The sequence below is a fragment of the Lolium rigidum genome, chromosome 2, assembly GCF_022539505.1.
Source record: "Lolium rigidum isolate FL_2022 chromosome 2, APGP_CSIRO_Lrig_0.1, whole genome shotgun sequence".
Taxonomy (NCBI): Eukaryota; Viridiplantae; Streptophyta; class Magnoliopsida; order Poales; family Poaceae; genus Lolium; species Lolium rigidum.
In genome coordinates, this window is record NC_061509.1 from 134,336,332 (window position 1) to 134,349,775 (window position 13,444).

The following is a 13,444-nucleotide window of genomic DNA, read 5'->3' on the forward strand; positions in this document are numbered from 1 at the left end:
AATTTCAACAACAATGCTTATCGGAACAATTCTAGTAATAACTGTAGGCCATATCCTTTTAATAATGGTAACGGTTATGCTAATTCTTATGGGAATTCTTACAACAATAATAGGAATACACCCCCTGGACTTGAAGCCATGCTTAAAGAATTTATTAGTACACAAACTGCCTTTAACAAATCTGTTGAGGAAAAGCTCAATAAAATTGATATTCTTGCTTCTAGAGTTGATAGTCTTACCTCTGATGTTGATCTTTTGAAATCGAAAGTTATGCCTAATAGGGATATTGAAAATAAAATTGTTACTACAGCAAATGCCATCCAAGTTAGAATTAATGAGAATATAAGATTAATGGCTGAACTCCGTGCTAGGTGGGATAGAGAAGAAAATGAAAAACTAGCTAAAGAGGAAAATGTAGCTAAAGTTTGGACTATTACCACCACTAGCAATGCTAATGATTCATATGTTGCTGCACATCCTACTATCAATGGTAAAATAATTGGTGTTGGCAATGTTTCTACTCCTAGTGCAAAGCGCGCAAAATTACCTCGAAACCGCTAAAACCGCTGAAACCGCCAGATGATAAACCGCTGAAATTTTTTCCAACCTTGGGGATGATAATCCCATTGCTTTAAATTGTAATGATTTAGATTTTGATGATTGCCACATCTCTGAAGTTATAAAGTTCTTACAAAAACTTGCTAAGAGTCCCAATGCTAGCGCTGTAAACTTGGCTTTCACAAAACATATTACAAATGCTCTCATAAAAGCTAGAGAAGAAAAACTAACACTTGAAACTTCTATTCCTAGAAAGCTAGAGGATGGTTGGGAGCCCATCATTAAAATGAGAGTCAAAGATTTTGATTGTAATGCCTTATGTGATCTTGGTGCAAGTATTTCTGTTATGCCTAAAAAAGTCTATGATATGCTTGACTTGCCACCATTGAAAAATTGTTATCTCGGATGTTAATCTCGCCGATAATGCTAAAAAGAAACCTTTGGGGAAAGTTGATAATGTTCATATTATGGTTAACAATAACCTTGTCCCCGTTGATTTTGTTGTCTTGGATATTGAATGCAATGCATCTTGCCCCATTATATTGGGAAGACCTTTTCTTCGAACCGTTGGTGCCATAGTTGTCAGAATCATGATTCAACTATGCGATTCTACGACTTTACGACCCATTTTGAGCGAAACGATTCAACGGTTTTGCTTAGTAGAATCTAAGATTTTACGATTCAAAAAGTTTAGATCCTATGGTTTGCAATCCTACCATAGATGATCCGATCCGATCCAGAATCACGATTCTGACAACATTGGTTGGTGCTACTATTGATATGAAGGAAGGTAATATTAAATATCAATTTCCTCTCAAGAAAGGTATGGAACACTTCCCTAGAAAGAGAATGAAGTTACCTTATGATTCTATTATTAGAACAAATTATGATGTTGATGCTTCATCTCTCGATGTTACTTGATATACACTTTCGCGCCTAGCTGAAAGGCGTTAAAGAAAAGCGCTTATGGGAGACAACCCATGTTTTTACTACAGTATTTTTGTTTTATATTTGAGTCTTGGAAGTTGTTTAATACTGTAGCAACCTCTCCTTATCTTAGTTTTATATTTTGTTGTGCCAAGTAAAGTCTTTGATAGTAAAGTAAGTACTAGATTTGGATTACTGCGCAGTTCCAGATTTCTTTGCTGTCACGAATCTGGGTCTACCTCCCTGTAGGTAGCTGAGAAAATTAAGCCAATTTACGTGCATGATCCTCAGATATGTACGCAACTTTCATTCAATTTGGGAATTTTCATTTGAGCAAGTCTGGTGGCCTAATAAAATCCATCTTTACGGACTGTTCTGTTTTGACAGATTCTGCCTTTTTATTTCACATTGCCTCTTTTGCTATGTTGGATGAATTTCTTTGATCCATTAATGTCCAGTAGCTTTATGCAATGTCCAGAAGTGTTAAGAATGATTGTGTCACCTCTGAACATGTTAATTTTTATTGTGCACTAACCCTCTAATGAGTTGTTTCGAGTTTGGTGTGGAGGAAGTTTTCAAGGATCAAGAGAGGAGTATGATGCAATATGATCAAGGAGAGTGAAAGCTCTAAGCTTGGGGATGCCCCGGTGGTTCACCCCTGCATATTATAAGAAGACTCAAGCGTCTAAGCTTGGGGATGCCCAAGGCATCCCCTTCTTCATCGACAACATTATCAGGTTCCTCCCCCGAAACTATATTTTTATTCCGTCACATCTTATGCACTTTGCTTGGAGCGTCGGTTTGTTTTTGTTTTTGTTTTGTTTGAATAAAATGGATCCTAGCATTCACTTTATGGGAGAGAGACACGCTCCGCTGTAGCATATGGACAAGTATGTCCTTAGGCTCTACTCATAGTATTCATGGCGAAGTTTCTTCTTTGTTAAATTGTTATATGGTTGGAATTGGAAAATGCTACATGTAGTAACTCTAAAATGTCTTGGATAATTTGATACTTGGCAATTGTTGTGCTCATGTTTAAGCTCTTGCATCATATACTTTGCACCCATTAATGAAGAAACACTTAGAGCTTGCTAATTTGGTTTGCATATTTGGTTTCTCTAGAGTCTAGATAACATCTAGTATTGAGTTTTGAACAACAAGGAAGACGGTGTAGAGTCTTATAATGTTTACAATATGTCTTTTATGTGAGTTTTGCTGCACCGTTCATCCTTGTGTTTGTTTCAAATAACCTTGCTAGCCTAAACCTTGTATCGAGAGGGAATACTTCTCATGCATCCAAAATCCTTGAGCCAACCACTATGCCATTTGTGTCCACCATACCTACCTACTACATGGTATTTATCCGCCATTCCAAAGTAAATTGCTTGAGTGCTACCTTTAAAATTCCATCATTAACCTTTGCAATATATAGCTCATGGGACAAATAGCTTAAAAACTATTGTGGTATTGAATATGTACTTATGCACTTTATCTCTTATTAAGTTGCTTGTTGTGCGATAACCATGCTTCTGGGGACGCCATCAACTATTCTTTGTTGAATATCATGTGAGTTGCTATGCATGTCCGTCTTGTCTGAAGTAAGAGAGATCTACCATGCATATTGTTAGAGAAGAACATTGGGCCGCTAACTAAAGCCATGAATCATGGTGGAAGTTTCAGTTTTGGACATATATCCTCAATCTCATATGAGAATAATAATTGTTGCCACATGCTTATGCATTAAAGAGGAGTCCATTATCTGTTATCCATGTTGTCCCGGTATGGATGTCTAAGTTGAGAATAATCAAAAGCGAGAAATCCAAAATGCGAGCTTTCTCCTTAGACCTTTGTACAGGCGGCATGGAGGTACCCCATTGTGACACTTGGTTAAAACATGTGCATTGCAAAGATCCGGTAGTCCAAGCTAATTAGGACAAGGTGCGGGCACTATTAGTATACTATGCATGAGGCTTGCAACTTGTAAGATATAATTTACATAACTCATATGCTTTATTACTACCGTTGACAAAATTGTTTCATGTTTTCAAAATAAAAGCTCTAGCACAAATATAGCAATCGATGCTTTCCTCTTTGAAGGACCATTCTTTTTACTTTTATGTTGAGTCAGTTCATCTATCTCTCTCCACCTCAAGAAGCAAACACTTGTGTGAACTATGCATTGATTCCTACATACTTGCATATTGCACTTGTTATATTACTCTATGTTGACAATTATCCATGAGATATACATGTTACAAGTTGAAAGCAACCGCTGAAACTTAATCTTCCTTTGTGTTGTTTCAATACCTTTACTTTGATTTATTGCTTTATGAGTTAACTCTTATGCAAGACTTATTAATGCTTGTCTTGAAGTACTATTCATGAAAAGTCTTTGCTTTATGATTCACTTCTTTACTCATGTCATTACCATTGTTTTGATCGCTGCATCCACTACATATGTTTACAAATAGTATGATCAAGGTTATGATGGCATGTCACTTCGTAAATTATCTTTGTTATCGTTTTACTCGCTCGGGACGAGCGTAACTAAGCTTGGGGATGCCGATACGTCTCCGACGTATCGATAATTTCTTATGATCCATGCCATATTATTGATGATACCTACATGTTTTATGCACACTTTATGTCATATTCGTGCATTTTCCGGAACTAACCTATTAACAAGATGCCGAAGTGCCGCTTGTCGTTTTCTGCTGTTTTTGGTTTCAGAAATCCTAGTAACGAAATATTCTTGGAATTGGACGAAATCAAGACCCAGGGTCCTATTTTGCCACAAACCTTCCAGAAGACCGAAAGGGATACGAAGTGGGGCCACGAGGTGGCGACACCACAAGGCGGCGCGGCCAAGGAGGGGCCCGCGCCGCCCTATGGTGTGGGCCCCTCGTCAGCCCTCCCGACTCCGCCCTTCCGCCTACTTAAAGCCTCCGTCGCGAAACCCCCGAGGCGAAAAACCACGATACGGAAAACCTTCCGGAGACGCCGCCGCCGCCAATCCCATCTCGGGGATTCTCGGAGATCTCCTCCGGCACCCCGCCGGGAGAGGGGATTCATCTCCCGGAGGACTCTACACCGCCATGGTCACCTCCGGAGTGATGAGTGAGTAGTTCACCCCTGGACTATGGGTCCATAGCAGTAGCTAGATGGTTGTGTTCTCCTCATTGTGCTTCATTGTTGGATCTTGTGAGCCGCCTAACATGATCAAGATCATCTATCTGTAATACTCTATGTTGTGTTTGTCGGTATCCGATGGATAGAGAATACCATGTTATGTTAATTATCAAGTTATTACATATGTGTTGTTTATGATCTTGCATGCTCTCCGTTATTAGTAGAGGCTCTGGCCAAGTTTTTGCTCTTAACTCCAAGAGGGAGTATTTATGCTCGATAGTGGGTTCATGCCCGCATTGACACCGGGACAAGTGACAGAAAGTTCTAAGGTTGTGTTGTGCTGTTGCCACTAGGGATAAAACATTGGCGCTATGTCCGAGGATGTAGTTGTTGATTACATTACGCACCATACTTAATGCAATTGTCTCGTTGCTTAGCAACTTAATACTCGGAAGGGGTTCGGACGATAACCCGAAGGTGGACTTTTTAGGCATAGATGCAGCTTGGATGGCGGTCTATGTACTTTGTCGTAATGCCCAATTAAATCTCACTCGTACTTATCATGACATGTATGTGCATTGATATGCCCTCTCTATTTGTCAATTGCCCGACCGTAATTTGTTCACCCAACATGCTTTTATCTTATGGGAGAGACACCTCTAGTGAACCGTGGACCCCGGTCCATTCTTTTAATACCGAAATACAAATCTGCCGCAATACTTGTTTTTACTCGTTTTCTCTCGCAAACAATCATCTTCCACACAATACAGTTAATCCTTTGTTACAGCAAGCCGGTGAGATTGACAACCTCACTCGTTTCGTTGGGGCAAAGTACTTTGGTTGTGTTGTGCAGGTTCCACGTTGGCGCCGGAATCCCCGGTGTTGCGCCGCACTACATCCCGCCGCCATCAACCTTCAACGTGCTTCTTGGCTCCTCCTGGTTCGATAAACCTTGGTTTCTTTCTGAGGGAAAACTTGCTGCTGTGCGCATCATACCTTCCTCTTGGGGTTCCCAACGAACGTGTGAAATACACGCCATCACTTGCTTACGATTGTGTCGTATCCATGGAGCATCCTCATCATTTAACTTAATGCTTGGGTCGGTGTTCACTTTTAAGGGCGGAATTTCACCAAACATATTATAATCTTCTCGACATGTCCGTCTTGTCCTCCACTCCCACGATGTTTCTTTTCCCCGAAAGAACAATGTGGCGCTTTGGATCATCGCATGATGTACCGATCGTTTTCTTATCTTTCCGTTTCCTCGGTTTGCTACTCATGTCCTTGACATAGAAAACCTGAGTGACATCTTTCGCTAGGACGAATGGTTCGTCAAGGTAACCAAGATTGTTGAAATCCACCATTGTCATTCCGTATTGCTGGTCCACCTTTACCCCACCTCCTGTTAGCTTGAACCATTTGCACCGGAACAAAGGGACCTTAAAGGAGGGTCCATAGTCAAGTTCCCATATCTCTTCTATGTAACCATAATATGTGACCTTTTGCCCATTCTCGGTTGCTCGCATCAAAGCGGACACCACTGTTTTGGTTGGTGCTCTTTTTATCTTGGGCGATCGTGTAAAATGTATTCCCATTTATCTCGTACCCTTGGAAAGTCGTTATAGTCGAAGATGGTGTCTTGGCCAACATGTACAGCTGATCTACAACATCATTGTCATTCATTAAATGTTTTCTCAACCAACTGCCGAAAGTCTCCATGTGGGCCTTCCTAATCCAGGATTCAGGCTTCCCCGGGTTGTCCGAGCGTAAAATATTCTTGTGTTTCTCAAAGTACGGAGCCACCAAGCCGGAATTGGTCGAACCGTGTGGTGTGCTTCAGTCGGAGAATGGCCGTCCATACATATCGTTGATTTCCTTCCGATCGTGCCTTTTCCACTTAGTCTCCCCTCGTGCCGCGATCGAGGAAGACCAATCGGCTTAAGGTCGGGAACAAAGTCAACACAAAACTCAATTACCTCCTCATTTCCATAGCCCTTGGCGATGCTTCCTTCTCGGCCTAGCACGGTTACGAACATATTTCTTTAATACTCCCATGAACCTCTCGAAGGGGAACATATTGTGTAGAAATACAGGACCGAGAATGGAAATCTCTTCGACTAGGTGAACCAGGAGGTGCGTCATAATATTGAAGAAGGATGGCGGGAACACCAACTCGAAACTCGACAAGACATTGGACCACATCGTTCGTAACCGTGGTAGAACTTCTGGATTGATTACCTTCTGAGAGATTGCATTGAGGAATGCACATAGCTTCACAATGGCTACTCGAACATTTTCCGGCAGGAGCCCCCTCAAAGCAATCGAAAGCAATTGCGTCATAATCACGTGGCAGTCGTGAGACTTCAGGTTTTGGAACTTTTTCTCCGCCATGTTTATTATTCCCTTTATATTGGACGAGAATCCTGACGGGACCTTCGTATCGCTCGGGCATTCAAAAAAGATGACCTTCTCTTCTTTGGTCAGAGCGTAGCTGGCACGACCTTGAAACCATTCCGGATGCCGGTCATCAGGGTCTTTCAAACGTTGCTGGTCCTGCCGTGCTTCCTTTGTATCATTTGTCTTCCCATACACGTCCAAGAAGCTTAGGAGGTTCATGCAAATATTCTTCGTAACATGCATCACGTCGATTGCAGAGCGGACATCTAGGACTTTCCAATATTCTAGCTCCCAGAATATAGATTTCTTCTTCCACATGGCTGCGTGCCCGTCGGCTCCCTTCGGAACCGATTGTCCGCCGAGACCCTTTCCAAAGATGACTTTCAAATCCTTGACCATATCAAATACCTCAGCACCGAGTGCGTTCCGTAGGCTTCGGCCGGTGATCTGCCTTGCCGTTGTAATGCTTGCCTTTCTTTCTTACTCGGATGAATTTTCGGAAGAAATCGACGATGCCCAAGGTACACGTTCTTCTTACAATTTGGCAAATGTACACTTTCAGTCACATGTAAGCAGTGCGTGCATGCATTGTATCCCTTATTTGACAGTCCCGAAAGGTTACTAAGAGCAGGCCAATCGTTGACGGTTACGAAAAGCAACGCTCGTAGGTCAAATTCCTCTTCTTTGTGCTCATCCCACACACGGACACCAGTGTCTGCCCCACAACTGTAAAAGTTCATCAACTAATGGCCTTAGGTACACATCGATGTCGTTGCCGGGTTGCTTCGGACCTTGGATGAGCACCGGCATCATAATGAACTTCCGCTTCATGCACAACCAAGGAGGAAGGTTGTAGATGCATAGAGTCACGGGCCGTGTGCTATGGCCGGAGCTCGCTCGCCAAAAGGATTCATGCCATCCGTACTTAGACCAAATCTTATGTTCCTTGCGTCAGCCTGCAAAATCTTTGAACTCTCTCGTCGATCTTTCTCCATTGCGTTCCATCTGCGGGGTGTCTCAACTCCCCGTCCGACTTACGGTCCTCTTTGTGCCATCGCAACAACTTGGCATGCTCTTTGTTCCTGAACAGACGTTTCAACCGTGGTATTATAGGAGCATACCACATCACCTTGGCGGGAACCCTCTTCCTGGTTTTCTCGCCCTCAACATCGTCACCAGGGTCATCGCCTCTGATATTATAACGCAATGCAGTGCATACCGGACATTCATTCAAATTCTCGTATTCACCGCGGTAGAGGATGCAGTCGTTGATGCATGCATGTATCTTCATAACCTCTAAACCTAGAGGGCAGACAACCTTCTTTGCTTCGTACGTACTGGCGGGCAACTCGTTATTCTTTGGAAACATATTCTTCAACATTTTCAGCAAGTTTTCAAATGCCGAGTCAGCTACACCTGCCTATGCCTTCCATTTCAGCAAATCCAGTGTGCAGCCCAGCTTTTTCAGACCATTATCGCATCCGGGGTACAACGACTTTTTGTGATCCTCTAACATGCGATCCAAATTCTCCCTCTCCTTTTCAGTTTCGCAGCTTCTCCGTGCATCAGCAATGGTCCGACCAAGATCATCAGCGGGCTCATCACATTCCTCTTCTTCACCTTCCCCTTCACCTTCCCCTTCACCTTCAGCATCCTCCATGAAAGTATCACCGAAATGATCAAGATAGTTTTCATCGATGAAATCATCCCCTTCTTCATCTTCTTCCATTATAACCCCTCTTTCTCCATGCTTGGTCCAACAATTATAGCTTGGCATGAAACCGTGCCGAAGCAGGTGCAGGTGAACTTCTCTTGAGGAAGAGTAACCCTTCGGATTCTTACAGTCAACACATGGACAGATAACAAAACCCTTCTGCTTGTTCGCATTAGCCACTACGAGGAAATCTTTCAAACCCGTAGTGAACTCGTCGGAGAGTCGGTTACCGTACATCCATTGCCGATTCATCTGCATTATTATAATATAAAATATATAATTAACCATCATGCATTTGTTAAACTAACTAGCTACAAACAGTAGAAAATTAAACAATGAACTACACACATGCATATTTTATCAATGACACATATATATGAAAGGTTCAAGTTGCTAACCGCGATCGAGGAGGAAAAAATAAATGAGGAAGCTCAAGTGTGGCTCCGACACTTCATATCATGTTTGTTTCATGCTCTTGGGGCATTTCATCAAACACTTTGTGTGCATAAGAGGAGCCAAAAGCAAACCTACACCCCCTTGTGAAGTTTGTGAAGAGAAGTGGCACCAAATGGCTAAGTGCTGTGGGCTGAACGGTATATGTAGGGGTGGGGCTTTAGTCGCGGTTGGCATGGCCAACCGCGACTAAAGGCCTTCGGGAACCTTTAGTCGCGGTTGGCCTGGCCAACCGCGACTAAAGCGCCTCACGTGCACCAGCTGGCCACCGAGCGCCCTGGGCCCAGGCCTTTGATCGCGGCTCGGGAGGCGAACCGCGACTAAAGACTCCATTAGTCGCGGTTCCTATACTTTCGCGACTAATGGGGCTGGACGGAAGCCTCTTTTTCTACCAGTGACTGTTAGCTATCCATGTACTCTAGTGCAGATTATTTTAATTTTTCGACTATTTATGACGGAAAATGGCCGGGCACCGGCGTTAGCAGGCGATTCAAATTATGTCCATGGATTTTCAGTGCTTTGTCACACGAAACTAGCTCTAAAAAAGTGGAGGAGAGGTACGCATGCCAACCATTATGCATACATTATAACTGAAAGGTGTATTCCTGATTGCCACGTACATGTGCAAAGTGCCACGGAGGCACAATATGACATTAACATCTAATTCTTCAAGATAATACTCCTAAACCTTCTGACACTACAATTGTACAGGTGTGAATAAAATATATCCTTCAGACCTTAGATGCCAAAACAAACAATTAGCATGTTATGTAAAAAAACAATTAGAATGTAATGGGGCACAAAACGAAGGTAAGAAAAACATCACGTCTCTAACTTGCTGCACCCTCTTATAATGACCCACAAAAACATATTATGACTATATTACCAAAGCACGATTTACTTTTTCATATATATGAGGGTATATGTCGACGGGAGGGGGGAGGGGGGCTAGGGCAAGGGTTCTTCATACAACCTGTTGACAATGAATAAGACGAGAGACGTGATTTTATCCAGGTTCGTGCCTACTGATGGTTAAGAACTCTACCGCTTCCGATTATCATTACCTCAAGGGGTACAACAATCAATTTAGTGCATACTCTACGTGAGATCTATCCTATGTATAGATGGTGGAGCTTCTCACGAGACTTGAGGGATCTAAGAGGGTTGTCGTGCTGTGAGATCCTCCCAATCCTTAAGAAAGACACCAAAAGTTAATTTTGCTGTTTTCTTAAAAAATAGAATGACAATACAAAAAAGAGGAAAGATCAAAGGCCCCTTGGCATTTTGTTTATATATAAGCACAGTGGCAAGCCAACTAAGGCTAACCATATTGCTAGTATCTTAGGTACTATCATGCATCCTAGGCCCACAAAAATAATGATGTGGTATATAATTAAGGAGGAGAGATAGAATTAGAGTAACATAGGTAGATATTGTATCATAGCGCATGTTACGAGAAAAGTTAGTGCTAAATAGATCTTGTGCACATGTTTGTATTGGCATTCTACAAAATAATAAATTTAGAACATTATGATACTTCATCCGTCTCGGTTTAACATACGCGCACATTATTAAAAAAATTAGTTTGACCATTATTTTGGTTAATTAAATACTAATTTTTAAAATATATGTTAAAAATGTTATATTATTCGAAACCTTTTTTGAATATGAATCTAATGGTATAGATTTTATAGACATATAATTTATATTTTGTTGACCAAATTAATAGTCAAACTTTGTCTTAAACTACGTGTGCGCCTATTAATTAAACTGAGACTGAGGGAGTACTACTCTATAATACCATCCACTATAGAGATAGTATCATAGACAAGTATCATATGCATGATACTACCATATGATACTATACACTATGACCAGCCTAAATAGCATAACTATGCATATGGGGTATGTGATCCCAAAAGTTTAACACGATAAAAACGTTCGTATATATGGAACACTATGGTAGTTATCTGAATTATGTGTCTTCTCCTTGCCCTGTGAATTTACCACGAGACGATGGACTTAGCATGACGCAATGAAAATACAAGAGAACAATTAATTGGCAGAATTTCTTTAGTTGGAACCATTCTTGAGGAAGAAGATGAGGAAAAGAAAGAGAGAGAGAAAAAAGGAGAAAAAAGGAGAAAAAAGGAGTAACTTTAAGGTACTTGTTCCGCCGTGGCTCCCACTGTATCGTAAAAACAATTTCCAGTACACCTTAAAACATTTTCAAGGTACATGATTTTACGAAATCTGCTAGAGATGCTGTAAAAAAATGTATCAAACACACTATGCTCTGTTAAAAAAAAAAAACTCACTATGCTCTGTTAAAAAAAAACTCACTATGCTAGTTATGTGAATCATGTGCCGTTCTCTTGCACTATAAATTTAGTCGGAGATCATGAACTTAGTATGACGCAGTGAAAAGATGAGACAGCAATCAACTGGCGAAATTTCTTGAGTTGGGGTAAATCGTGAGAGATTGAAGTTTAACAAGACGGGACACCCACCCACCCCCACCCCCACATAATCAAGCTGACAGTCGACACAAATTAAGGATGGCATCCTTGTCGTTTTGGACAGGAACATGTGCATGCATGGGTGGCATATAACTATATGTTTAAGTATATATACATAAAATTCACGCACGTAGGCTTTACAGACTTGATCAGCAGAATACGTCCAAAACATAGAGCAACTCAACCACAAATTAAGCTTGATAAAGGTTGGTTGGTATGATGCTAGAAAAAAAAGCTGTATATATCCAATTATAGTGCACTAAAGCACAGCATGGCCACCGAATTATTAGGAGACCAAAATCTCTACGAAGCACATACATCAAAGGATCCAATCAAATCATATGCTCTCCCTGAACCCAGCTTTGCTAATTTACAGCAAGGCCGCGCGTACCTAGTGTTGCTAGGAGCACGCGGGCACATGCACTTAGCACGCATCTGGGAGAGCGAGATTCCACCATCAATGGCGGCGCGGGCGCGCACAGCACTTATCTTGGCCTATCTTCATTCACGCGGACTTGAGCTTGGCGGCGAGGCAGGCGGCGGCGCGCTTGCAGGAGCGGTAGAGGCTGAACGCGGAGCACCACTCGGCGAGGGCGTTGCCGACGCGCTGCCTCCGGCGGCGTTGGACGCGCACCCTCCCGAGGCGCCCGGCCGGCAGCGCGGCGTACTCGACGGGGACGACGGAGGATGGATCGTAGGGGTCGTCGGACCTGCAGAGGAGCGAGGGCGGGAGCGGGAGCGGCTTCTTGCCGCCGGTCTTGGACGAGCGGGCCCGCGCGGGCGTCTTGGGGATGCCCGGGCGGTGCTCCCACGAGAAGGGCACGGTGGAGGCGCGCAGCGGGGAGGGGAGGAACCGGTGGAAGGGCGACGGCGAGGGCGCGAAGAAGGAGAATGGGGAGGACGACGGAGAGGCGGCGAAGGAGGCGTTTGCGCTGGACGGGAGGAGGCGTCGCCGGCGTCGGCGTGGGGTGGCGGCGGCGGACGCAGGCGTCGCCGGCGCGGGTGGAGTAGAGGAAGTGGGCATCGATGGTTGTCTGTTGCGTTGTGTTTGTTGGTGGCGATGGGGCAACTAGGCCTGGGGGTCGCGAGGTTTTATGGTGACCGAATATTTGGGGTGTGGACCGACCGATACCCGACGGAATGGGCGAGAGCAATATTTTGAGACCTCTCGTCGCCCACGCGGGACGGTGACATGGATGGCCGATTTTCAGTTTCAGAGAGAATCTCGTGAAAGTCTGAAACTCTTCGCCGTCGCTGCTCTACAGTGATGTAGGAGAACGGGAAGGATGCACCCTACTACGCACTGCAACGGCCGGACGGCTCTTCAGTATGAAAACCATGGAGGAAGTGGAGGTCTCTTTTCTATAAAAGATGAGAAAGAAAGCAACGCGGTGAGGAGAAAGTGGAAAGGCACTGTGTGCAATTTGCAGCTCGGTCTGGTAATCCGTCGAGCATCGCGTTTGGCTTAAGCTTTGCATGACTTGTTATTTGATGAAGCACTAGTTACATACAGTATACTTCTTCTCTGTTCGATAATTTTTGTCGTGATTGTAGTTTAAATTTAAAACGTGAGAGACGACGGTGGTTGCATTTACTTATCCACCACAAGCTTAAGCTACATCCATCCTGATCCTGGAGCAGGGTAAGTAATGTACGTTGTGCCGCATCCGATGCAAGTCATACGCACCTGTGCAAGTGCTCCTATGATCATGATATCGCTCCTTTCATCTAAACCGACCGGGGCAAG

General features: G+C 43.3%; 1 protein-coding gene across 1 annotated transcript; it reads right to left on the reverse strand.

Moving 5' to 3' along the window:
- Positions 1-11,766: 11,766 nt before the first annotated feature.
- On the reverse strand, positions 11,767-12,721 carry LOC124687281 (vegetative cell wall protein gp1-like). Its single transcript, XM_047221075.1, has one exon. It carries the CDS (start codon positions 12,719-12,721, stop codon positions 12,203-12,205), a length of 519 nt encoding a protein of 172 aa, XP_047077031.1. The 3' UTR covers positions 11,767-12,202.
- Between the last annotated feature and the right edge of the window lie 723 nt (positions 12,722-13,444).

Bases quoted from the DNA above. Each gene is read 5' to 3' on its own strand.
- LOC124687281 (XM_047221075.1), bottom strand. From the start codon at position 12,721: ATGCCCACTTCCTCTACTCCACCCGCGCCGGCGACGCCTGCGTCCGCC.